Raw genomic sequence first — 27,293 nt, forward strand, 5'->3', positions numbered from 1 at the left:
GAGGAAAGTCACTTTACGATGACAGCGTGTGTCAGGCTGTAATCTTTCTGTTATATTTTAATTGGAGGAAAGTCGCATTACAGTGTTGTCTGTCTCTCCTGCACCTGAGGTAGACCAGCTGTAAGTGCGTGTGTACCCTGCCATCTCCCCGTCCCAGCCTCTCGGTTGTCACAGAGCCCTGAGCCGAGCCCCCGTGCTGTGCAGCGTCTTCCCACTAGCTGCCTGTCTACACGTGGTGGCGTGTACACGTCCACGCTGCTTTCTGTGTTCGTTCGTCTCTCTCCATCCCCCACTGTAAGTCCATTCTTTGTATTAGATTGTGATTAGAGAAGGAAAGCTCACAGGAAATCTCTAGATCTCAGACAGTTGGAGAGGTGCGGGCGTTCGTCAGTTCGATGGAGCTGAGCAGAGACACAGGTGTGGGAGCAGGGGAGCCAGAGGGAGTCTGGTGTCAGGATGCAGTATGTTGTCGGTGAGCAGGTGTGATCCTGAGGGTGACAGAGAGCACCCGGCGGGGAAGGCGCTCGAGTGTGTGGCGCTCAACAGCCTGAGGGACACGAGGCAGTTTGTAGAAAACGTCTGTGTCGTGGGAATGAAGATGAGAGGCCTGTGCTCTGTTTGGGTATTGGGGCTTTTCCTTCTTAAGACCTTAGGTCCTTCCTCACGCTGAAGCCAGTCTTCATCTCCTTTTAATACTTTTCACCACTTTTAACTTGAATCACTCAGTTCAGCTCAGTCGCTCAGTCGTGTCCGACTCTCTGCGACCCCATGAATCACAGCACCTCCCCGTCCATCAGCAACTCCCGGAGTTCACTCAAACTCATGTCCATCGAGTCAGTGATGCCATCCAGCCATCTCATTCTCTGTCGTCCCCGTCTCCTCCTGCCCCCAATCCTTCCCAGCATCACAGTGTTTTCCAGTGAGTCAGCTCTTCGCATGAGGTGGCCAAAGTATTGGAGTTTCAGCTTTAGCAATGAACACCCAAGACTGATCTCCTTTAGAATGGCTGGTTGGATCTCCTTGCAGTCCAAGGGACTCTCAAGAGTCTTCTCCAACACCACAGTTCAAAAGCATCAATTCTTCGGCGATCAGCTTTCTTCACAGTCCAACTCTCACATCCACACATGACCACGGGAAAAACCATAGCCTTGACTAGACGGACCTTTGTTGGCAAAGTAATGTCTCTGCTTTTTAATATGCTATCTAGGTTGGTCATAACTTTCCTTCCAAGGAGTAAGTGTCTTTTAGTTTCATGGCTGCAATCAGCATCCGCAGTGATTTTGGAGCCCAGAAAAATACTCTTTAGAAAATCGCGTATCTTGATTTTTATCCCGTCAAGACGTCTCACCTGGTTTCAGTCTCTCGGCATCAGCCGTATAACATCTCTTCCTTACACATATTCTGGTTTCTTTTGTTTAATGTAATGCTTTAAGATCAAGCTATTATAGTTATACAGTAGTTTGTTCACTTTTGTAACTTTACGCTGTGCTGTTAAAGGTAAACTTCATGGCTTTTTATTCTTCCACCTGTTGATGGACATTTGGGTTCCGTCCCACGTGTGGGTGCTGGATAGGGCACTAGCCACGGACGTTCTTGTCCATATGTTTCCGTGAACCTCCGCACCTAATTCTCTTGGGGTCCTGCCAGAGAGAGCACGTCCTGGTCATGAGCTGTGCACACGTTCAGTTTCGATCATGTAGCCAAAGTCCCTAACAGCCCCTCCGTCGTGTGCCGCTGCCTGCCAGGCGTGTGCTGCTTTGAAATTTACATGCTTCAGGAAGGTTTCCATCTTCCTAAGGGCGATAATGTAACTTTCCATCCTTCTCTTTTGGCACATAGATTACAGCGTGTTTTCTCAGCAGCCACAGGAGGAAGAGTTGGATTCAAAATCCTTCGATGAGATGGAGCAGAGCTTGCTTATTCTCTCTGAAAGCAAGGCTGCTCTGGTGAGCGCCAAGGGCCTCTGGAGGCAGCAGGCGTTTACCATCGCCAGGTTTCACCTCCTCAACTTGAGACGCGAAAGCAAGTCCCTGAGATCTGTGTAAGCACAGGCACTCTCCTACCCGAGGAGCTGGTTTGTTTTGTTTTTTTTTTTTTAATTTAAAATTTTTCTGTCATTTTCTTTTTTTATTTTTTAATTGGAGGAAAATTGCTTTACAATGTTGTATTGGTTTCTGCTGTACAACAACCCAAATCAGCCCTAAGTATACATAAGTCCCCTCCCTCCAAGCGACACCTGTATCAGCCGTAAAAAAGAGCACACCAAGTCACTTCTAGTGAGGTGGATGAACCTTCAGCCTGTTACGCAGAGTGAAGTAAGTCAGAAAGAGAAAAGCAAGTAACACTATTAACACATGTCTGTGGAATCTAGAAACGTGGTACGGATGAACCTACTTACAAGGAAGGAATAGAGACCCAGATGCAGAGGACGGGCCTGTGGACACAGTGGGGGGCGGGGGCGGAGGAGAGAGCGGCCCCCAACGTCACGCACTCTCGAGGGAAACAGAGAGCTGGCGAGAAGTTTCTTTTTCAAATGACTACCTTTTAACCGTCATGGGAAGGAAGATTATTTTGTAGATATACATGTTAATATGCCTTCAACTGTATTTTTTTTCCTTTCAGGTTGCTTCTACTTTTAATTTTTTTCACAGTTCAGATTTTCATGTTTTTGGTACATCACTCTTTGAAAAATGCCGTGGTTCCCATCAGACTTGTTCCAGACTTATACTTCCTCAAACCCGGAGATCAACCCGATAAATACAGAACCAGTCTGCTCCTTCAGAACTCCACTGGTGAGAGTGTGTGAAGGTTTGTGAGCGTGTGCTTATCGGGCCCGGGGTGAGGGGTCGACGTAGGTCAGAGATTTGGATTTTAGAAATATACCTAAGATGAAGGCATGGTTAGTCTGCAGACTTACGTTAAATAAAACCCCTCATTGATGCTGAGTAATAGATTAATGAAATCTTGGTTTAAGTGTGGAGTTCAGTCACTCAGTCGTGTCCGACTCTTTATGACCCCGTGGACTGCAGCACGCCAGGCCTCCCTGTCCATCACCAACTCCCAGAGTTTTCTCAAACTCATGTCCATTGAGTCAGTGATGCCATCCAACCATCTCATCCTCTGTCGTCCCCTTCTCCTCCCGCCCTCAATCTTTCCTAGCATCAGGGTCTTTTTCAGATGACTCAGCTCTTTGCATCAAGTGGCCAAAGTATTGGAGTTTCAGCTTCAACATCAGTCCTTCCAATGAACACCCAGGACTGATCTAACACTTTTTAAAATATTTTGATTTATGTTGTTTATACTCATAAAATTTCCTTTTTTAAGAGTAGTGGCATTATTCTCAGAGCAATGTAATTCATCTCAAAAGTTTATAACAAGCAAAACAAACTTCAGAACTTGAAAACTCTTTAGAAAGAGTTATGGCATATAATATTTAATGCAGTTACATGTCTACAGAGAAGTGTTTTAACAGTTTTTAAGGACTGTCTGAAAAATTAGAATAAAGGACAGTTGTCATGGAAGTCTCTATAATCAAATACATTAAATTTGTAGTGGATATTTTTGGATTTGTTATTGATTATTTTTATCATGTAAGTATCAGATATGAAAGAAATTTTATACCCATGGCTTTGAGCAAAGCTCAGAATAAAATTTTAAAAATCTGATAGCAAGATTTTGATTTTCAAAATGTTAAAACCTAACTCAGAATTTGATATGAATTAGATGTTTCTACAACATTTCCTATCTGTGTAGATGGTGTACAGTCCCAGGGTTCTTGAGGAGGAAGTTAAAGTGAACTAACAATACAAATTTTCAGTAGAACACAGGCAGCTTCATTTGCTTATCTTGCTGAAACACGCTGGACAGTTGCATTTCTTGTACCCCTTCTACACTCACAAATCCTCTGTAGTTTAACACTTCCCAGCACTTCGCCTGTATGCTAATATCTTTCCTTTTTGATTCACTATCAGCTGAAAACTTTTGCCCTGAATTAAATCACAGTTTGGGATGATTACAGATGATTGTTAAAGTCATCACTTGTAAATTCTGCTGCTGCTGCTGCTGCTGCTGAGTCACTTCAGTTGTGTCCGACTCTGTGTGACCCCTTAGACGGAAGCCCAACAGGCTCCCCCGTCCCTGGGATTCTCCAGGCAAGAACACTGGAGTGGGTTGCCATTTCCTTCTCCAATGTGTGAAAGTGAAAAGTGAAAGTGAAGTCGCTCAGTCGTGTCCGACCCTCAGCGACCCCACGGACTGCAGCCCACCAGGCTCCTCCATCCATGGGATTTTCTAGGCAAGAGTACTGGAGTGGCTTGCCATTGCCTTCTCCGTCGTAAATTCTAGCTCTCAGTTTATGATGTAACCTCTCTTTTGGAGGAAGAAGGTACGTAGTGATAGAAAACATGCTTGAACAGAAAACATTATGTTTTTTCACTTCTTTCATTAGAATTTTTATTTTGGTTTTAATATCCATTTCGCGTTGCTGAAATGCAGTACCACGTGGAGCCCCACCCTCTGACATTGTGATCATTTTTTGGTATTTGAGGAATTGTGTGTCATCTCAAGTATTTCTGCCTGGATTTCACTCTCACTGATCTCCAGAAATTCTAGTATTTTCAAGGTTTTGTCCCATTTGATATTTAGTATTCTTGCCTGGACAATCCCATGGACGGAGGAGCCTGGTGGGCTACAGTCCACGGGGTCGCAAAGAGTCGGACATGACTGAGTGACTTCAATAGCACTAGAATTACTTACACCTGTCTATCAGTCTGTCTGTCTGTCTGTCTATCCACGTATCTGTCCATCCACCCAGCCATCGATCTATCTGTCTATCTCTCTGTCTCTCATCTCCCAGGCCTTGCCGTTGGTCCTAAAGGTTCGCTTCCTCTAGGAATCATGGCCTCTGAGTCTGTGTCTTGGGGGGCGCCCTGCCCTTCTGGTGAGGCTTTCTGTATCACAGGTGATGCAGTGCTGTCTCAAGAATACAGAACCGCTCTAGCATTCAGAGATGGGAGATGGTTAACACACTGGATCAGAGTAGAGACCGTATCACTGGAAGCACCCATCTTTCTGACACTAAAATGTGTGTTGTTAACACACTGGGTTCGGAGTAGAGACTGTATCACTGGACGCACCCGTCTCTGTGACCCTGAAACACGTGTTGTTAATGCACTGAATCAGGAGTAGAGACCCTATGCCTGGAAGCGTCTGTCTCTCTGACACTAACACATGTGTGGTTAACACATTAGATCTGGAATAGAGACTGTATCACAGGAAGCGCCTGTCTCTCTGACACTAAAACAGGTGTTGTTAACACACTGGATTAGAGACGAGACCGTGTCACTGGAAGCGCCCGTCTCTCTGACACTAAAACACTTGTTGCTGAGTCTGAGCCACCAGCCGTACCACTCAGTCACCCATAGCATTTTCCTTTGTTTGGTTTTGGTTCCTCTCAAATTCGCACTCATTCTTGCTTGAATCCTGGCCTTTCCGGTGATGGACAGTGAACTGTTCCCACTCCCCAGGTGTTATGGTACAGGCTAGGCTTCGGGTGGAACTCAGCATCTCCCTTTGGCTCCAGGCATCCTGAAGGCTGTAGACGGAGACCTGCATCTGAGTGTCACTGTTTGAAGGCCGTTGACGTCCATACAATCTGTTCAGAACACACAGCAGCCCTCTAGGTGGGATGTTACCTAACCCCGCCCCTGGCTTTTGCATCTCTGAGCCTGGCAGGTTGCCTTGTTACATAAAACTGCCAGGTGGACTTCTGTTCTCACAAAAGTCTGGTTGGAGCAATCTGCAGCCAGATTTCTTGTGTGATGGGCCACTTTCAGCGTGAGTCATGGCAGCAGCTGAGCATGGCACAGCTGCTGTGTGTCGGCCTCTACTCCAAGGTCTGTGTGCGTTGGTGTGGGTTTGAATTCAGCGGGCAGGCTGCAGAGCCAGTGTTCTTATCCTCGTCTTAGCTAACAGGAAAAGGGGGTCTTGAGAAAGAAAGTGCTTTTCAACATTATCAAAAGCCCATGTCTGTTTTTCATTTAAGCTAATTGTTTATCATTTGCTTCTTTTCTGATACCAGACTCGGATATCAGTGACCTTCTTAGCTTTTTCACAAATCAGGACATAATGGTGACGATGTTTAATGACAGTGACTACGTGTCCGCCGCGCCCCACAGCGCAGCTCTGAACGTGGTGCGGTCAGAAAGGGTGAGGGCAGTGCATGCGATTGAAGTCTCTCCTCTAAAGCTGATCACGTGCGATGGACCTCACGAGTCGGAAATTAAAATTTACTTGGAAAAGAGCTTGCTGTGTTTACTTGTAATATATTTTATGCCATGATGGAAAACCAATATATAAAGCTGTGAGGAATAAAATTATATTTATCGTATTTCTTTTGTTTAAAATATCAAAGTATCTAGATTCCAAACTAGGTTATTTTTGTCTATCATTAAGTATTATTTCTATGATTTATTGCATCAGTTTTCAATATAGTTGGTGAGAAAAGCAGTCATATTCATATGCTTGGTACACAGCAATCACATATTCGTTTGCATGTACACTGTGTATAATAACTCTCTCTCTTGAACTGCAGGACTATGTTTTTACTGCTGTTTTCAACAGTACGATGGTGTACTCTTTGCCCGTGTTGGTGAACATTATTAGCAACTACTATCTGTACCATTCAAACGTCACTGAGCGCATCCAGGTCTGGAGTGCCCCACTCTTCCAGGTGAGCAAACGTGTGAGTGTGTGTGAGTGTGAGTGTGTGTGTGTGAGTGTGTGAGTGTGTGAAATAACCGGTGATAATAGCAAATGACTCCTATAGGCGCTCATCTCATGACGTCTCCTCTTCTTAAAACTTGAGTTGGGGACGGTTCACGTCCTGGGTCTAGGGCCTGCTGCAGGACCAGCTCAGGTCGGAAGACAGCTTTGCTGAGAGCTGTCCTGGGTCGTTTGTTTGGGGCACCAGCTGGTTACCAGGTTGTCTGAAGCATCTGCTGTCTGCGCCTGGATCCATGGGCCTGAGGGAGCCACAGTCCACCCTGCCGGGAATAAGAAGCTCCTGGCTCCATAGGTAGCTGAGCTTGGGCATGACTTTTCCTAGTGGAGAAGAGGAGTCTTCAACATGCCTGTTTGCTTATAGTCCAGGCATCAGTGAAGACTTTCTGAGAGTCACATTCATCGCCAGAACCACTCGGGCACAGGTTAACTGCACTTCACGTGTAGTATTATTTTTACATAAATGGTGAATGTTAATTAATATGCCATATTATCCTGTGTACATCTGTAAGAACACAAAAGTACAATTTGCCCAGGATCAAACAGCTATTTAATCAGCGCCAAGTTGGTGATGAAAGTAAAACAGGAAAGTGAAAAAGTTGGCTTAAAGCTCAGCATTCAGAAAACTTAAGATCATGGCATCCAGTCCCATCACTTCATGGCCAATAGATGGGGAAACAGTGGAAACAGTGTCAGACTTTATTTTGGGGGGCTTCAAAATCACTGCAGATGGTGATTGCAGCCATGAAATTAAAAGATTCTTACTCCTTGGAAGGAAAGTTATGATCAACCTAGACAGCATATTAAAAAGCAGAGACATTACTTTGCCAGCAAAGGTCCATCTAGTCAAAGCTATGGTTTTTCCAGTGGTCATGTATGGATGTGAGAGTTAGACCATAAAGAAAGCTGAACACTGAAGAATTTATGCTTTTGAACTGTGTTGTTGGAGAAGACTCTTCAGAATCCGTTGGACTGCAAGGGGATCCAACCAGTCCATCCTAAAGGAGATCAGTCCTGGGTGTTCATTGGAAGGACTAATGCTAAAGCTGAAACTCCAATACTTTGGCCACCAGATGCGAAGAGCTGACTCACTGGAAAAGACCCTGATGCTGGGAAAGATTGAGAGCAGGAGGAGAAGGGGACGACCGAGGATGAGATGGCTGGATGGCATCACCGACTCTGGGGACATGAGTTTGAGGGAACTCCGGGAGTTGGTGATGGACAGGGAGGCCTGGCATGCTGCGGTTCATTGGGTCACAAAGAGTCAGACACAACTGAGCAACTGAGCTGAAGTTGGCGCTGTAGCCACTGCAGGTGGACTACTGTGCAGCCGCCCCTCCACAGCTGTTGTCCCAGGCTGTGCCTGGCGTGTCCTCAGCTCTGACGGGCTGTTGTCCCGGGCTGTGCCTGGCGTGTCCCGGCTCTGACAGGCTGTTGTCCTGGGCTGTGCCTGGCGTGTCCCCCCAGCTCTGACGGGCTGTTGTCCCGGGCTGTGCCTGGCGTGTCCCCAGCTCTGACGGGCTGTTGTCCCGGGCTGTGCCCTGGCGTGCCCCCAGCTCTGACGGGCTGTTGTCCCGGGCTCTGCCTGGCGTTTCCCAGCTCTGACGGGCTGTTGTCCCAGGCTGTGCCTGGCGTGTCCCCCCAGCTCTGACGGGCTGTTGTCCCAGGCTGTGCCTGGCGTGTCCCCCCAGCTCTGATGGGCTGTTGTCCCGGGCTGTGCCTGGCGTGTCCCCAGCTCTGATGGGCTGTTGTCCCGGGCTGTGCCTGGCGTGTCCCGGCTCTGACGGGCTGTTGTCCCGGGCTGTACCTGGCGTGTCCCGGCTCTGACGGGCTGTTGTCCCGGGCTGTGCCTGGCGTGTCCTGGCTCTGACGGGCTGTCGTCCTGGGCTGTGCCTGGCGTGTCCGGCTCTGATGGGCTGTTGTCCCGGGCTGTGCCCTGGCATGTCCCCCCACCTCTGATGGGCTGTTGTCCCGGGCTGTGCCTGGCGTGCCCCGGCTCTGACGGGCTATTGTCCCGGGCTGTGCCTGGCGTGTCCCGGCTCTGACGGGCTGTTGTCCCGGGCTGTGCCCTGGCATGCCCCCAGCTCTGACGGGCTGTTGTCCCGGGCTGTGCCTGGCGTGTCCCCAGCTCTGACGGGCTGTTGTCCCGGGCTCTGCCTGGCGTTTCCCAGCTCTGACGGGCTGTTGTCCCAGGCTGTGCCTGGCGTGTCCCCCCAGCTCTGACGGGCTGTTGTCCCAGGCTGTGCCTGGCGTGTCCCCCCAGCTCTGATGGGCTGTTGTCCCGGGCTGTGCCTGGCATGCCCTGGCTCTGACGGGCTGTTGTCCCGGGCTGTGCCTGGTGTGTCCCGGCTCTGACGGGCTGTTGTCCCGGGCTGTGCCTGGCGTGTCCTGGCTCTGACGGGCTGTTGTCCCGGGCTGTGCCTGGTGTGTCCGGCTCTGATGGGCTATTGTCCCGGGCTGTGCCCTGGCATGTCCCCCCAGCTCTGATGGGCTGTTGTCCCGGGCTGTGCCTGGCATGCCCCGGCTCTGACATGTCCCCCCAGCTCTGACGGGCTGTTGTCCCGGGCTGTGCCTGGTGTGTCCGGCTCTGATGGGCTATTGTCCCGGGCTGTGCCCTGGCATGTCCCCCCAGCTCTGATGGGCTGTTGTCCCGGGCTGTGCCTGGCGTGCCCCGGCTCTGACATGTCCCCCCAGCTCTGACGGGCTGTTGTCCCGGGCTGTGCCTGGTGTGTCCGGCTCTGATGGGCTATTGTCCCGGGCTGTGCCCTGGCATGTCCCCCCAGCTCTGATGGGCTGTTGTCCCGGGCTGTGCCTGGCATGCCCCGGCTCTGACATGTCCCCCCAGCTCTGACGGGCTGTTGTCCCGGGCTGTGCCTGGTGTGTCCGGCTCTGATGGGCTATTGTCCCGGGCTGTGCCCTGGCATGTCCCCCCAGCTCTGATGGGCTGTTGTCCCGGGCTGTGCCTGGTGTGCCCCGGCTCTGACATGTCCCCCCAGCTCTGACGGGCTGTTGTCCCGGGCTGTGCCTGGCATGCCCCGGCTCTGACGGGCTGTTGCCCCGGGCTGTGCCTGGCGTGTCCCGGCTCTGGCGGGCTGTTGTCCCGGGCTGTGCCTGGCGTGTCCCGGCTCTGACGGACTGGAGAGCATTTACTCACTCGGGATAAAGCGCCCTCCATTCTGCTTCTCACTCTGAGGTTGTCTTTCAGGAGATCACGGACATCGTTTTCAAAATCGAGCTGTACTTCCAAGCAGCTTTACTTGGGGTTATTGTTACCGCAATGCCTCCTTACTTTGCCATGGAAAATGCAGAGAATCACAAGGTAATGACTCAGTTAAAAATCACAGGTGCAGTTGACTGTTAAGAATTCTCAGACAAGAAACTGAGCTTTTCTGTGTGAGTGCAAGACTTATGTACAGCTGTTATTTCGAGAGTAAATAAATGGAGCATAAATATATTTATTACAGTAAAAGTAAGAGCTGTCACTTATTATTTGAGTGCTTGTCATGCACTTTAAAAGTGTTCCAGGGTACAGATCTGAATTTTTTCAGCTCTGACTGTTCTGAATTAAGCTGCTCAAGACATTGGCTGCAGCTTTCTGTGTGAACACATAAACGCCCATGAGTACATTTGCTGGTGATTGCATGTTTAGTTTTATAAGACATTGTTGATCTGTTTTTCAGGGTGGATAAAACCTTTTTACACTCCCACCAGAAGTGTATGAGTGACAATGACATGAATTTTCAAAAAGAAGATTGTATTTGACTTGCTTTATGTTTTTTATATGTATATTGGAATTGATATTTTTGTTCTTGTGTTAACTGAACACAAATGTTGTCCACTTATAAAATCATTTCTTCTTCTTAACTAATCTTTATAGCCCAGAAAATCATTTCTTCTTCTTAACTAATCTTTATATCCCTCTTTCATCCTCTGTGGCCGGCTCTTTCATATCAGACATTCAATTACTAGGAGTAGATTTTTTTTTTTTTTAGTATGAGTAGGTGTTTTTATAGATGACAAAAATCACCTGAATAAGATTGTTAGGTATTTGCATATTTGGAAGATCTTACAATTTCAAATTATATAATGAGAATGTTACGAAAACAATGATTGTTTACAGTTTTACCTGTTCATACAGGTGAAAATGGTATTCCCTTGTGGTAATAATCACAGTTAACCCTCTTGTTCTACACACAAATGGTAAGAGGTTTTCAAATGCATCCAAGTACAGGTTTTACACATAAGCTGAAAGCCCTCTGTAAGTCCGTTGATACTTTGGCCATTTATTCGTGTTTTCATGAAAGGTCAGTGTTTAAAAGTAAGCATGCTTTTTCCTAAACATATTTTTTCTGTTTCACAGAATTTCAAAAACAGTTGCATTTTGGCAGCTTACTGTTTGCTCATCTATAACCCCCATGGCCCTTTTACTTTATTTTAGCTTTGTGTTTCTTAGCAGCACTGCTGTGTTCTCATGCTGAAAATACTGTTGAAATTGTTATGCCTCAGAAATAATGAACCAGATTAAAGGCCAAATGGCATTTATATTTAGCTGTCAGAGGGCTTTTATTACCTTCTGATAGAATGTGACTCTTCTTTTGGATATAAAATTAGGAGTTCTGCAATCACTTGGTAGAGATTTTTATTTGTAGTATGTTTAAAATTATAATCAATTTCCCCTTTTTCTTAGATCAAAGCTTATACTCAGCTGAAACTCTCAGGTCTCTTGCCTTCTGCATATTGGCTCGGACAGGCTGTTGTTGACATCTCCTTATTTTTTGTGGTCCTCACTTTGATGTTAGGCAGTCTGTTTGCATTTCATTATGGATTATATTTTTATGCTGTCAAGTTCCTTTCTGTGGTAAGTTTACATCAGTTGTGCTCATGCTATTTATAAATAAAATGTTATCTTAAAAAGCTAAACGTTTATAAATGTGATAGACGTCCGACTAAGTAATTATGACGTTGCAGAAAATAGAACCAGTGTCTATTTAATTACTGTATATGGTCCCTATAGCCAGTGCAGCCCGTATTGCTCTAAGTGGCTTTTACAAACAGTGATCTCACCACTATGAAATAATCCCTTGGCGCCGAGGTGGTCCTCCATGTAGAGGGCCTGCTAGCATTTCACCAGGAGTTTGTAAACAGGCTTCTTTCAATGTCTCCCCTGTCTCTGTGCCTGAGAATAATCTCATGAAGAGGAAGCTCTTTTATTCCGTAGTTTAAAATACGGCTTAAAATACTAAGGAAGAGAACAGCTTGGATTCGTATTTGTTTGTCAGTGAATGATACTGAATAGCTTCCTGTGAATCATATTAGGAAAAAGGGAAGACAGAGGCTGGTGGGTTAGATTTGCTGAAAATAAACATGGCAGCTTTAACCAGAGAGCATACTGACCTTGCATGTTAATTTCTATCTTATAAATTCATAAATGTTTTTCTTACAGATTTATAAAATGCATTAAGCGCTGTACATTAAAGTAGAAGCTAATAGTTTATTTGAGATTAATAAACTTGTAACTCATTATCCTTGTTTTTTATAATAAAATGATGAAATAGTATTTTACGTGGCATAAAAAAAAAACTACAAATAGTATTTAGTTTTAAATGACTTATTCAAGGTTGTGTGAACAGTTGAAAACATGAGGTTTATTGATTGAGGAGAAATGTGGGTGGGTGGATGGTAACACCTTAGGTTGCCACAATTTCAATGTTTGGAGTGATTTGCAGAGCAGTAAAACTTGAAAAATAATTATTCCTTGATATTTTAACATGACTAGTATTTTACATCATATGTATAGTTAGCTACTCATTTTTAAATAAAAATACAAATTTCTATTTTCCAGGTTTTTTGCCTTATTGGTTATGTTCCATCAGTTGTTCTGTTTACCTACATTACTTCTTTCACCTTTAAAAAAATTGTAAATACCAAAGAATTTTGGTCATTTATCTATTCTGTGGTAAGTCACATTTTATACTATTTTGTCTCAGCTTTTCATAGCACATAGAGTCACAAACTCTTTTCCTTTTTGTGATTATACTCATAAAGGTTACTGTGTCTTTTCTAAACACAGAACTTAGCTAGCTAGCTGGCAGTGTGTCTCTGTGTATCTGTTTGTCTTCAGCCCCATCCATTCCAAGACAGGATATTTTGTTGCATTCAGCACCTCGCATGCCAAGGGTCACCCTATGTGAAGAGCCAACTCATTAGAAAAGACATTGATGCTGGGAAAGATTGAAGGCAAAAGGAGAAGGGGATGACAGAGGATAAGATGGTTAGATAGCATCACCGACTCAATGGCCATGAATCTGAGCAAACTCCGGGAGATAGTGGAGGACAGGGGAGCCTGGCGCGCTGCACTCCCTGGGGGTCGCAGGGAGTCAACAGTACAGACTTACGCAGACAGACTTAGCGACTGAACAGCAACGACAAAATGGCCAAGGCGCCAGCCACAAAGAGCTGGTACCAGCTCGGCGGTGCTTCCTGGCTGAGCGTCTGCTTTAGTTCCTTGTTGTATTTGGGGAGTAAGGCTCGGTTAATGCTGAGGCACACAGAAGTGTGCATGGAACTTCTGACCATCGGTTCAGCGGTTCTCTCGTCGTTCTCTCTAGACAGCGCTGGCGTGCATTGCAGTCACCGAAATAACTTACTTCATGGGAAACACAGCTTCAGTTGCTCTTCATTGCATCTTTTGCATTACCATCCCGATCTATCCGCTTCTGGGCTGCCTGATCGGTTTCATAAAGGTAGGTCTCTTAGATGTTTGAGTATTTTTAGAAAAACATAAATAAATCCTAAATCTTTGGGATCTTAATTCTTGTACTGAAATAATAATTTTCAAAATTTCAAGTTAACTGCTACTACTTGATTAAAATGTTATTAATTCAGCAGTTTAAAATGACTGGAATCTTTTCAGGCGTATATTTAAGCTGTCAGTTCTCAAAAGATTGTATTCATTATGACCTCTTTCACGCCCCAAACAATGTACCTAAATTTCTAATTTAAATTTCTAATTTCTAATTTAGGTACAGTACAAATACTGCAGTCAGTATTTGTCTCGGGGGAGTTTTTCAAAGATTAAACATGGTATTAAAGGGGTGAGACAGAATTTTTCTTGAGGAAAAATATAGAAAAATTTTATTAAGCCTAGTTAATTGAATATAATTGCTGTGTGATTAGAAAAAAATTAAGTGATGAGTTCTTAGTTTAGGATGATTGCTGATTAATTCTGCCCATGTATCTACTTTCCTCCCCTCCCCTTTCTTAGCTTTGGTTTATAGGTTTAATTTATACCTGCCCTGACAGGCACATTTTGGGGTGAGGAAGATTTTAATCTAACTACAAAACATGGCTATTAATATGAATACCTAGCTAGTTTATGGAAGAGACATGTTTGCTATTAAATACATTTTTAAAATTTTAATCCAACTATTTCTGCACATTGCAGCAAAGAAAGCGGCCTCCTCCACTCACAGCCCTTCTGACAGCAAACACAGGGGCTTTTCCCAGGCATGGTGCAGTCCTGACATGAGCAGAGTCAGTGCAAACTCAGGGGTCAAGGGGCCAGTCCTGCAGGCTGCCCCCCACCTCAGAGTGGACCCCCTCCTCGGAGGTTCAGTGATTTGCCCCAGTGGCTCCCGGAAGTCGGGAGCACTGGATTCACGTCCCAGCATGTCACAGTGGACCTGCAGTAGACCCCGGGGACTGAGGACCGCAGGGCAGGTCTCCCGCCCCCACCTGGGGGGCTCCCCAAGCCCCAGGTCAGAAAGCGGTGGCTCCGTCCCTTGGCGAGGAGGCGGTGATAAGTCTCCAGGCCCTCCTCCCCTCCGGGGCAGTGGCCCGGACTGGCAGTGCCAACTCTCAGGTCTGGCTGGCTCCTCTAGTGGTCAGCCTGCATCCCCGGAGGGTCCCGTCAGGAGCAGAGACTCTGCGAGGTGGAGGGGGCTGGTTCCCTCACAGAACACTCAGGAAACCCCAGGGCTTTAGAAGTTTTGTGCCAGGAACTGTGGACAGAGACCAAATCACATTATATCACAGTGTTACAGCCGCGTACAAATTTCCAAACATTCTTGTCTCAGATTACTTGGAAGAATCTTCAGAGAAATGAGGACACCTACAACCCGTGGGATAGCCTTCTGGTGGCTGTTATATCGGTAAGAAGCCGCTTGACCGTAGTTTGGTCAGGAGGTTTAACCCCCTGTTTGGTTGTTATCCTGTTGCATTAAAGCACAGGCACATGGGAGGTCAGCTGTGTTAGTTCTGCTCCCTGATGTGTGTTTTGTGTACTGCATCCATCCACTTTAATATACTGGGCTTTTTGACATCTCACTAATTCTATTTAACAGTAATTCTGGCTTCCATAGAAGCAGAAAACAGCTTTTGAAGAAAAATTATATAATTTATGAAGCTGACAACAAATGAACTTTACAGCAATAGATAAATATGCAGAGATGGTTACTAAAAATCTGTCTTGGTTTGTATTAGCATTTATTTCTACCTCATTGTATGACATGCAAAAGAAAAGATGATGGATTTTTTCAGTGATGGTGAGGAGCCCGATGTATTGATAGTGATGCTTTGGTTTGTCGGTCCAGGCAGGGGAAAAGGACCAAACTGTCCAGTCATGCGCTGTTTCTCTTTCAGCCTTACCTGCACTGTGTGCTGGGGGTTTTTCTCCTTCAGTACTACGAGAAAAAATATGGTGGCAGATCGTTAAGGAAGGATCCGTTTTTCAGGTCAGTTTTTAATTTTCATGTTTTTTTTAGTATATTGACAGAGTTGTGCAACCACACCATCATCTAATTTCCTGATAGCTCGGTTGATAAAAAAATCCGCCTGTAATGCAGGGGACCCTGCTTCGAGTCCTGGCTCAGGAAGAGCCGCTGGAGAAGGGGTAGGCTACCCTCTCCAGTTTTCTTGGGCTTCCTTTATGGCTCAGCTAGTAAAGAATCTGCCTGCAGTGTCAGAGAGACCTGGGTTGGGAAGCTCCCCTGGAGAAGGGAAAGGCTACTCACTCCGGTATTCTGGCCTGGAGAATTCTATGGACTGTATAGTCCATGGGGTCACAGAGTCGGACACGACTGAGCACCTTTCACTTCACTTTCTCATTTCCGTCACCCCCCACAAAAGAAGCCTTGCACACGTTAGCAGTCACTTCCGTCCCCCCTCAGCTTCCCCTCAGCCCTCTATAAGCACTAATCTGCTTCCTGTCCAAGCATCTGCCAGTTTCAGTCATGTAAGTGGCGTTACACAAGACGTGGCCTTTTCTTGTCTGGCTTCTTGTACTTAGCATAATGTTCTGAAAGCTCACCCATGCTGAAGCAGGTGGCAGGACCTCATTACCTGTTTGTTTGTTTTTGCCAAGTGATGCTACCTTGTAGAGGTCTCCCAGGGGCTCAGCGGTATAGAATGCAGGAGATACAAGAGATCCAGGTTCGATCCCTGGGTCAGGAAGATTCACTGGAGGAGGAAATGGCAATCCACTCCAGTTTCCTTACCTGGTTAACAGAGCTGTCTCTCTAATATCAGAGCTCATGTTGATGTGTTTTTTTTTTTTTATCTCCCCGTCTTTTCTGTACTTAGTGCTTGAATTTCTTAGTATTACCTGAAAATCTGTTTATACTTTTAGGACTCTTTCAACAAAGTCCAAACACAGAAAGTTTTCAGAACCACCCAACAATGAGGATGAAGATGAAGATGTCAAAGCTGAAAGGCTGAAGGTCAAAGAGCTGATGAGCTGTCAGTGTTGCGAGGAGGTGAGTTAGTCTTTATTGCTGGGTCATCTGCAGTGGTCAGCAATGGTCAGCTCCTTGTGCACAGGAATTAACCTGGGAAATAGTCCTCTTTCATATGACTCAATCTGGAAAAAGTCCTGTCTTTGAAAAGCTATTTTTGTCCACTTATGAGTAAGCCATTATTTCAGCCATAAATGGGATATTTATTTGGACAGTATCCCTCATTAGGAAATATAGTTCTTATGATATGGACATGAGATGTATACTACTTTTCATTTAGTGATAGATATTTGATTTAAAACTCTCTTTTAAAGTCCTGTTTTCCTTATTAGAAACCAGCCATTATGGTCAATAATCTGCATAAAGAATATGAAGACAAGAAAGATTTTCTTCCTACAAGAAAAGTAAAGAAAGTGGCAAATAAATATGTCTCCTTCTGTGTGAAAAAAGGCTGGTATTTAATTAATTTTTTCTTAAATAACTTTCCCAGAAGAGTAATTCTTATTTTTCAGTTTGATTTGCATTTGATGACTTTTCTTCTCATTCCCTCAGGAGAGATCTTGGGACTGTTGGGTCCAAATGGCGCAGGCAAAAGCACGATTATTAATATCCTGGTTGGTGACATTGAGCCAACTTCAGGCCAGGTATGGTCTAGGGTGTGGCCTATATTGAACACGGTTTGCATTTTTTTCCCAGTAGTCATGTATGGCTGTGAGAGTTGTACTGTAAAACACGCTGAGCATCAGAGAATTGATGCTTTCAAATTGTTGCTGGAAAAGACTATTGAGAGTCCCTTGGACTGCAAGGAGGTCAAACCAGTCCATCCTAAAGGAGATCAGTCCTGAATATTCAACTACTAATGCTGAAGCTGAGAGTTGGACTGTGAAGAAAGCTGATCGCCGAAGAATTGATGCTTTTGAACTGTGGTGTTGGAGAAGACTCTTGAGAGTCCCTTGGACTGCAAGGAGATCCAACCAGTCCATTCTAAAGGAGATCAATCCTGGGTGTTCATTGGAAGGACTGATGCTAAAGCTGATACTCCAATACTTTGGCCACCTCATGCGATGAGTTGACTCACTGGAAAAGACTCTGATGCTAGGAAAGGTTGGGGGCAGGAGGAGAAGGGGACGATGGAGAATGAGATGGCTGGATGGCATCACCGACTCACATGAGTTTGAGTGAACTCCGGGCTTTGGTGATGGACAGGGAGGCCTGGCGTGCTGTGATTCATGGGGTCGCAGAGAGTCGGACACGACTGAGCGACTGAACTGAACTGAACTGAACTGATGCTGATGCTGATGCTGAAGCTCCAATATTTTGGCCACTTGATTGGAAGAGCTGACTCATTGGAAAAGACCCTGATGTTGGGAAAGGTTGAGGGCAGGAGGAGAAGGGGATGACAGACGATGAGATAGCATCACCAACTCAATGGACGTGAATCTGAGCAAACTCTGGGAGATGGTAAAGGACAGGAGCCTGGCGTGCTGCAGTCCATGGAGTTGAAAAGAAACAGACACAACTTAGTAACAGAATAACCACAAAAACAGTGACAAATGGAATTTCAGATTTTATGGTTTTGGTTTAATTTTATGGTTTAATTTTTTAGGAGAGCTTGGTCAACTTATGCTCTCTTTGTGAGAATACTGTACATAGTTAAATTTCCGTGCGAACATGCAGAGCACACATGTGTACAGTGCTCCTGTTTTGTGGTGACCGCAAGCCCAGGTGACTCGTCCCCTGACTTTAACAGTCACCCCTGTGTTGACCTCAGGAAGGGGAAGAGCTGATCTGAGCCTGCCCTCAGCCAGCCTTTGGTGACAGGCGTGTCTCCCAAGCTCTTTATGGGAACTTGGCACAACTGCCCTGATCCCACCGCCCGCCTCCTTCTCGCCAGCCGCCCTGGCTCATTGCTTTCCCAGAAAATGCCCAGCACACTTGATTCTCTTTCTCTTGCCTTGGGTGTTGCTTGTGTTGGCTATTCCTTACCCCGTAGAAAACCAGACGATCAAGTTCACTTATTTCCTTGGCCCAAACAGCACCTTTCAGGGTTTCCCTGGTGGTTTAGTGGTGAAGAATCTGCCCGTCAGTGCAGGAGACTCAGGTGGGACCCCAGTCTGGGAAGACCCCACACGCCGCTGAGCAGCCAAGTTCGCGTGCTGCATCTGAGCGTGTGCTCGAGAGCCTGGGAGCCACGTTACTGAGGTGTGTGCCCTCGAGCCGGTGCCCCTCAGCAAGAGAGGCCGCCACGGCGAGAAAGCTGCTCACCGCCCCTGGACAAAGGCCATTGCAGCAGCACAGCCCCAGCACAGCCGGAGACAAAGATAAAGATAAAGAAATGGACACGTAAAATTAGCCCCTGGTCCTCATGGTTAAGTCTGAGCCTCCCTTCCCCTGAGCCCTGCATCCCTGGTCCTCATGGTTAAGTCTGAGCCTCCCTTCCCCTGAGCCCTGCACCCCTGGTCCTCATGGTGAAGTCTGAGCCTCCCTTCCCCTGAGCCCTGCATCCCTGGTCCCTGTTTCTGACCAGGTCACTCACCTCCAGCTCAGCAGTGTAGGTCCTGTCTTCCTCAGAAAGGAGTGAGAGTCTGACCTCACGTGATCCTGACTCCGGGAAAGTTTGAATTAATCCACCTGCCACTTCCTTTATGATGTCAGGTGAAGCCAAAGCAGTCCTTGCACTCAATTTGTCTTTCTGCAGGTCTTCCTAGGAGACTACTCTTCACACCCAGCCGAAGACGACGACTCTGTGAGGTGTATGGGCTACTGTCCTCAGATCAGCCCCCTGTGGCCGGACATCACTGTGCAGGAACACCTCCAGATCTACGGAGCTGTGAAAGGGCTGAGAGCCAGCCACGTGCAGGAGGTCACGGATCGGTAAGGCCCTGCCCGCAGCACCCTCTGTCACCTGGGGAAGGTCATGACACACAGTTTTAAAATTCACAACAGGCATTTCCCTGGATCATAGCTTTCATGGAAAAAGATCGTTACTTTTCCATATATTCTTTTACCAACTTATGACAGCTATGAAAATGAAAACACTTCTATTTCTGAATACAGAATAAATGTACTTATGAACTGCCACGAAATCTATTTTAAAGCAAACCTTTTAGTCAAGATGTTGATTTATTTGAAATGAGCTTGCACTGACTTAACTGTTTTAGAGAAAAAAGCAGCTTCAGGGATCACAATCTGTATTATTAATTGTATCTGTGGGTATCATGGCATGCTCATTTCATACCATCTCTTTTGCAGAATAACAAATGCACTTGATCTAAAAGAACACCTCCAGAAAACTGTAAAGAAGCTTCCCGCAGGAATCAAGCGCAAGGTGTGTTTGTCAGATGCGTGCACATGTGAAGTCCAGTGCCTGGCACCGCGCCGGTCAGGTGTCTTACAGCCCCCCTCGTGTTTGTCGTCCCCCTAGCTGTGCTTCGCCCTGAGCATGCTGGGGAACCCCCCGGTCACACTGCTGGACGAGCCGTCCACAGGCATGGACCCCAAAGCCAAACAGCACATGTGGTGAGTGTGAGGTGGGGAGGCGCGAGACCCCGCGCTGTGCGTCATCACTCAGGGTTTCCTGTTAGTTACGGATCCACACTCATTCAAAGTCCTGCACAGATGGAAAAATTGTGATTAAGGGTTTCTAGAGATCCCCTTAAACTTAATCATATTTTTCATGAAGTGTTAACAATACATTGTGTATTCTGGGACCAAAATGAGAATACTGCTGTCTGAACAGTTTTTTAAATGGTTTTCTTTTCGTCTAAAGTAACATACATAAGTGAACATCTCATAACCGTACCGTGTAGAATGTACGTTATGTACATTGAAACTCTCTGACAAGTAGTTGACAGACTGTTTGAGCCTAGGTTTCTACCTCTACGAAATGTGAGGTTTGGGTCAGACACATGTTAAGATTTCCCTGTGATTCTGTGGCTATTTATGTTCTAACATGAAAAGCCTTCAGTTTGTATTATTGGTTGGTTAACACACTTTCAACTCATAGGGACACTTGAAATCATGAACTTTTCTTTCCACTTGACAAGCTTTCAGAAATAAGGTAAATTAGGATAGAGGAATCATAGTTGGGCAGAGTATAATAAGTATAGCAGTTGATATTTGGTAAATCTGTTAACCAAAGAGCTGGATTTTTAAACACTCAGGTGTTTTCACTGACGTTCAGGTGCCATCTTCCCTTCTGTTCGTTTCATTTGTATTTTGTAGGAGAGCAATTAGAACCGCATTCAAAAACAGGAAGCGGGCCGCTATCCTGACCACACACTACATGGAGGAGGCGGAGGCCATCTGCGACCGGGTGGCCATCATGGTGTCCGGGCGGCTGAGGTGGGCGTCGGCGTGTGGGAGGCGGGGGTGTGGGGGTGCAGCGGCGGCGTTTCAGAGACGTCTCATGATACGTATCAGTTTAAGTGTTGAGATATGCTTCCTAGTTTGAATATTTAATCAGCTTTCCATAGAATTACGTGGAAATGTGTTACTTCTCCCAAAAATTGGCCAGCTGTTCTGCCTGTGGAGACTCTGTGTTCTCTCTTACCTTTGCAACTTTTGCATAAATTGGCCAAGGACTCCAGCGTAAGAATTTTACTCAGCCATTCTTTTCTCTATAATGAACTGTATTTTTGGTTGTGCCGGATCTGTTGCTGTGAGCAGGCTTCCTGTAGTTGTGACAAGGGGGCTACTCTCGACTGCGGGTGTGGGCTTCTCCCTGCGGTGGCTTCTCCGGTGAAGGCACACGGGCTCGCTGCAGCCACGGGCTTAGTTGGAACAAGACCAGGGACTGAGCTCATGTCCCCGGCGTTGACTGGCAGACTGACCACCAGACCACCATGGAAGTCCTAAATTATCCTTAAGTGAGAAATTACCTTTGAAACTATCAGGTTCTTTCATATCTATACATTCTTCTAAAATTCACTACAGGTGTATTGGGACAGTCCAGCATCTGAAGAGTAAATTTGGAAAAGGATACTTTTTGGAAATCAAATTAAAGGATTGGATAGAAGACCTGGAAGTAGACCGTCTTCAAAGAGAAATTCAGTGTATTTTCCCAAACGCAAGTCGTCAGGAAAGGTAAAGTTTTTAAAAATGTAGTTGGATTTCTCTGTAGAGCAGTGATCACGAAAATCGGTTACTGTATTAAGGATTGGGGGGAAATGCTATATTAGACTAATGTAGTTTGATGAATGGCCTTCACGTCTAACTTATTTTTAATGTTAGCTCTTTCAATATGTGATAGTACTTAAAGTTTTGACAGCTTTTGTTTGGTAGTAAGGAAAGAGTTATTATGCATGGAAATATTTTAAGATTTCAAATGATTTTTATCTAAAGTGTCAAATTATGGGAGTTTTAAAGTGTTGAATTTTGACTTCAAAACACACAGTTAATAGTCACTTCTGAATTTTCCCTCATCTTGGCTTTCAGTTTTTCTACTATTCTGGCTTATAAAATTCCTAAGGAAGACGTTCAGTCCCTTTCACAGTCTTTTTCTAAGCTGGAAGAAGGTGAGTAATAATTTTAAAAACACTGTGAGGTGGCTTTCAAACTATGAGGGGATTTTATGAAAACGTTTAGAAGTCGGGTCTCAGTTTACTGCAGAAACTAAGAAGACCGCCTTCTGTTAATGAATCTAAGTTACAGGAAAATACACCCGGGGTTTGGTCAGTCAGCTGTGGTCGTGTGAGTCTCTCACCCTCTGGAGAGGGTGTCACCCAGCTTTCACGTTGCGTCTGAGAAAGTTCAGTTTAATTAGCCCCCACTAGTTCAGTCCATAAGCCAGAGCATTGGATTTCTTAAGTCTTCACTTTGTATTAAGCCATGGAAGGAGCCATGGGAGCAAGACTCCAGGGGCAGCAGGAGAAAGGAGAGGAGAGTTTGCGGTGCAGAAGGGTGGGCCTTCCTGACTCCACCTGTAGAGACGTTTGTGGGATCTCAGCGTTTTAAAAATAAATGTTAGGTGGGATGCAGACACCTCACCAGGAGAGAGAGGCATCTTCTGGACGGGGCATGTGTTCACGTCCAGGTCATTTTATAAAAAAGCATCTGAAAACCATGAAGCAGCCTATGTTTCCTGGAGCTTGCTTTATGATTAAAGGGGACATTAGAAGTAATGCGGAATAATTAAAGGAGTGAATAGAAAACCAGAACTTTGATATTGGATTAGACTGCAGAGGATCTGAAATAATTATAAAGAAGTATATGGACACAGGACTGATATCCAGAATCTAGTTGCAGAAGTCCAGGACACACTGTGCTGGAATTGTGGGGGTGGGAGATAGACAGCAGGGATCAACAGAAGCATGACCCAAAAGGAGTAACGCGGCAGAAGCGGGGGAGGGGGCGAGGAGCTGCTGGGAGAAGGGGCAGCGGGACGCGGCCGTGAGCCTGCGCCCAGGGCTGTGGGGCGGCCACGGGCGGGGGAAGGGAAGCAGGTAGGGGGTGACGTCACTGGCAGCGTGCAGCCGAGTGGGCCGATCAGAGAGATGGAAAAAGCACAAGTGGTTAGCCACTCAGTGGGTACTGCCGTTTGATTATTCAAAAATGTCACTAAGTGAAATAGGATTTTTTGTGTTTTTACAGCTAAACATACGTTCGCTGTTGAAGAGTACAGCTTTTCTCAAGCAACGTTGGAACAGGTACCACAGAGTTAACTGTTAAAGGCTCTGTAGAAGAAAGAGTGTAGTATCTAAGTGTTTAGGTTTATTCTGGAGAGGGAAGGAGACTGTGAGCCCGAGGCCGGTTACTGTGGAGTGTTCCTCACCTGTGTGAATTTTAAACAACCTGAGGTTCTCCACCTGCTTGTTTCCAATAGCTCTTTTTTTTTTTTTTTTTAGTTTCAAGAAAATGAGTCATGATGGATGGCATTCATATTGGCACATCTGAAATTACATTGCTTAAATATTTATAAATTATCCTTTACCACAATGCTACTTTATCAGTCAAAAAAAAAAAGATCTATTAATCCTCTAAAATGAGATTCATCTGTATATAGGATTAGTGGGGCTCATTCTTTTTAAATAATATTAAGTGTATCTCTTGATACTTGAGTGGTTCATGTACTTAGGTACAGCCTCATGGCACTGCTGATTTAGTGAAATTGTTCCTAGGACAATTGCCGTGCAGAAACTGTGCTCATTTACCTCCATGTAGGTTTTTGTGGAGCTCACGAAAGAGCAGGAGGAGGAAGACAGCAGCTGCGGCACCTTCAGCAGCACACTCTGGTGGGACAGAGCACAGGGGGACAGAGTCGTGTTTTGAGTCCGCGCAGCTCGCCCTGCTTCCCGCGTCACTTGGCTTTACGATTTCATTTTGGTTCAACAGCTTATTGTTTGAACAATGATCCAAGAGCCGAGAAAGCGCTTGGGATTTTCCTGACCCCCTGCATTGAAATGCCATCAGTTGTGTGTGTTTCACTTTTCTTCAGATAAAGCTTGCGCACGGCAGCGTGAGCCCGCATGTTGGCATCTGCACTGTGTGTGCTGTAGTCTGTGCGTGAACTTGACCATGTCCTTGCTCACTTTTCAGAAGCAGTGCTTGGGAATTGATGGTTTGAAGACATGGTGATAGAATTATTTTATTTTGAGCAGCTATCTGTAAGTTATATCATCTAGTTACATAAGTATATAATGCCCCAATCTGAATAAGAAGACAAATACATAGAACAGAGACATAAAGCAAAAGTCCGCTTCTCCTTTTTAATTTCTAAGAGAAATTGAATGGAAGTTGGCTTCCTAAAAAGCTAAACAGTGGACAGGCTGCTTGCAGAGAGAGGTTTGCAGGCCGTGACATTCACTGGGCGAGATGCATTAGCCGGAATAACTGAAAGGAGACCTTGTTCTGTTAGGTGATTGTCGACATAAGTAACTCAGGTACAGTTCTTTTGCTTACGGTAAAATTCAGAGATGTTTCAGTTATTGTGGAAGACTGTCTAGAATCTTATGATGTAACAGTCTGATTCTTCGGTTGTTTGGGGCTAGAATGACAGACATCTATAGGGCTGCAAGAATTAATCCATACCTTCTCCTCCACCCCAATGGAAAATGGAAATCTTTTGTCCTCTTCATTACAAAGAATATATTTTATTCAATAAATGAACTTTGTTATTTGAATGTCTCTCCTTTGTAGAGTTTTAAGTGTATCACTGTGAATTTGTATAGTTACTCAGCTCAGATTCACTTTGGAATATGGAGGAACATAGATAAACTTGTAGTCATTAAATTAAGGAAAAGTAAATTCTACACAGTTCTCTTTAGTAAGAAACCAGTTTCCTTCTGTGACAGTTGAAGTGAGATTTTGGTTAAGGTATCCGTACAGATACTTCTGTGCAGACCCCGTGTGTGGACTGTAGGGATATAACATAAATCATACTGTGCTGTGAGCTCAGTCGCTCAGTCGTGTCTGACTCTCTGCGACCGTCTGGACTGTCGCCCGCCAGGCTCCCCTGTCCATGGGATTCTCCAGGCAAGGACACTAGAGTAGGTTGCCATGCCCTCCTCCAGGGGATCTAACCAACCCAGGGATCAAACCTGTGTCTCTTGTGTCTCCTGCATTGGCAGGCGTGTTCTTTACCACTGTGCCACCTGGGAAGCCCCGGTTGACATTATATCTCAACCAGATGAATGAAAGTTACCAACTTTGGGAAAATAAGTGTATTAGGGGTGTGATTATACTGTGTGACAGAGAGTCTTAGAGAACAGCAGTCACAGCGGAAGGCTGTGGTGCCGAGTTTCTCTGAAGATGCAAAGCCTGTGATGAGGCTGTTAAGTGGCGCGGTGAACCTGAACTTTGCGCTGTGCCGTGCGGGGAGACAGCTGTGAGTCAGGCTGTGCAGCTGAGGGTGCAGCAGTGCCCCTCTCTCAGCCTCAGGGCAGGACGCACGACTGGCAGTCTCCTCTGCTCTTCCGGTCACGTTCCCAACGATGCCCGTGCAGGCCTTCCTCCTAACTGAACAAGCTGTCTCAGCGCCTGCACTGGCATCTGCAACCCGCCTCAAGGCTGTTTCTCCTTGAAGGGTCCAGTTGGCACTAGGGTCTGACCTCCTGTTAGCACGGCACTCGCCTCCCACTACTAACCTTTGGTTCTTCACCTGGGAATCTCACTCTTAGAATCTTTATAAAAGCTGTCACTTTTAAACTAGCACTGCATGATGAATACAAATCCAGAAACAGTTCAGGGAAAACCTTTCCCTTTATAGATGAATTAATAAGCAACACACTGTACTTTCTAAGCAAGTCATGGCAAACTGGTAGCTGTAAATTTAAAGAGATAGCTTTCAGTGTGAATGTAACAGCCGGGGCTTCTCTTTGGGGATGCAGTTTTGCAGTTGTGCTCACCGGTCATAATTCGCATCTGTCAGGTTCATTATTGTACTGTTACTGTGCTCTTGTAAGCATTTTTTTTTAAAAACTTTTTTTTTAAGTTTTTACATACTTTGAGTGGATATATCTTGGTCATGAATTAAATTATTCATAGGCATGTTCTGTTCCCATTTTTTCACAGTAAGAGCATTTTTCCTCATCAGAAGTACGGTTTAACTACTATTTAAGAAAACCAGGGTGAGCGTAGTAGGAAGAAAAGGACTCAGCAAGTACGGAGTTTATCTTTACTGACTGTACAGTTCAAATGTCTTAAATTATAACCTCAAAGCTTCTTTTTTTGTATCAATGCAAATAAATATAAATACATATATTAGGAAGAAGCTAGGAAAAAACGACACCCCCTGGCTTATATTTTCCATCCACAGTCAAATTTTAACAGTAAAAGCTGGACTTCACGGAGTGATGGTGGTCAGTGACCAACAAGGCAAACGTCTGTCCACAGCCTTAGGAAGGAGACGGGAGAAGCTTGGAGATGAGCAGACTTCACTCTGTCCCTTCCTGAGCCTCTTTATCTTTCTGGCTGGTTTGTTCTCAATCAAAGGCTGCAGGTTTCCCTACAAGCCTTCTTTCCTTTAAATTGCCCCCAAACTATCTAAAATCCGTATTTTTATCACTAAAATGTTTTTAGAGTAAATTAATTCCACCGACATTTTAGTGATCATGTTTCAAGCGGTGGGTCTTTGGATAAAACCGTAACTCTCCACTTTGGCCTTGTAAGATCTTACAGTGCAGTAGGAGGACGTTAGAAACTTGGGTTATTTAGCACTCAGTCGTGTCCAACTCTGCGCCATGAATGCAGCCCACAAGGCTCCTCTGTCCATGGGATTTCCCAGGCAAGAACACTGGAGTAGGTTGCCATTTCCTTCTCCAGGGGATTTTCCTGATCCAGGGATAGAACTTGGGTCTCCGGCAGTGGTAGGCCTGTTGTTCACCCCTGAGCCCCCAGAGATGCCCCCAGATACTTGGGTCCTAACTCTAATACAGTATGATGATGCTTTGCTGGCTGTACAGACTATTTTATTGGGGCACAGTTCTACTGAGGGTTAGTGTTGTCCTGCTTTTGTTGTTCTGTTGGCTACACATTTTCTTCTGATTGTACTAAGAATCTGACAAACCATTATACTGTATTTTTATGTAATGCATTAATAGATGTTCATCTTTTAAAAATAGAAATGCTTCTCTCTAATGTATTTGTAATATTGCTAAATGATTTTTCATTTTCTTTCCCAAAAGAACATGTTGCATAAAATGAAAAAAATCTATTCTCAGGTGAATAATTTTTATATCAGCTATTCTTATAAGGTAAAAGTTTACTTATTTTTTATTCATAATGCGTTACATGTAATTCTCAATGCACCCATTTGAGAAAAGTAAATATGTATAGTATTAGTAA

The 27,293-nt window shown here is 45.3% G+C and overlaps 1 protein-coding gene across 4 annotated transcripts in view; it reads left to right on the forward strand.

Annotated features, from left to right (window-relative positions):
- Positions 1-26,897, forward strand: part of ABCA5 (ATP binding cassette subfamily A member 5) — a 62,588-nt gene extending 35,691 nt beyond the window's left edge. For 3 of the 4 annotated variants that reach the window (XM_055408710.2, XM_088829382.1, XM_088829381.1), the window contains 21 exons: positions 1,840-2,041; positions 2,623-2,792; positions 6,080-6,207; positions 6,593-6,730; positions 9,986-10,099; positions 11,468-11,638; positions 12,623-12,736; positions 13,389-13,523; positions 14,856-14,930; positions 15,421-15,512; positions 16,406-16,532; positions 16,844-16,961; positions 17,064-17,155; positions 19,210-19,385; positions 19,764-19,839; positions 19,936-20,030; positions 20,736-20,855; positions 21,447-21,596; positions 21,948-22,027; positions 23,103-23,158; positions 23,673-26,897. In XM_055408710.2, the coding sequence (XP_055264685.2) occupies positions 1,840-2,041; positions 2,623-2,792; positions 6,080-6,207; positions 6,593-6,730; positions 9,986-10,099; positions 11,468-11,638; positions 12,623-12,736; positions 13,389-13,523; positions 14,856-14,930; positions 15,421-15,512; positions 16,406-16,532; positions 16,844-16,961; positions 17,064-17,155; positions 19,210-19,385; positions 19,764-19,839; positions 19,936-20,030; positions 20,736-20,855; positions 21,447-21,596; positions 21,948-22,027; positions 23,103-23,158; positions 23,673-23,780 (2,537 nt within the window). In that variant the 3' untranslated portion in view covers positions 23,781-26,897. Of the gene's footprint in view, positions 1-1,839; positions 2,042-2,622; positions 2,793-6,079; positions 6,208-6,592; positions 6,731-9,985; positions 10,100-11,467; positions 11,639-12,622; positions 12,737-13,388; positions 13,524-14,855; positions 14,931-15,420; positions 15,513-16,405; positions 16,533-16,843; positions 16,966-17,063; positions 17,156-19,209; positions 19,386-19,763; positions 19,840-19,935; positions 20,031-20,735; positions 20,856-21,446; positions 21,597-21,947; positions 22,028-23,102; positions 23,159-23,672 lie in introns of those variants that run through there. The other variant, XM_055408711.2, reaches the window with a different exon arrangement.
- Positions 26,898-27,293: the final 396 nt, after the last annotated feature.

This window comes from Moschus berezovskii, chromosome 20 (genome assembly GCF_049115385.1).
Source record: "Moschus berezovskii isolate FMDL1 chromosome 20, NW_MosBer_1.0, whole genome shotgun sequence".
NCBI classification, from domain to species: domain Eukaryota; kingdom Metazoa; phylum Chordata; class Mammalia; order Artiodactyla; family Moschidae; genus Moschus; species Moschus berezovskii.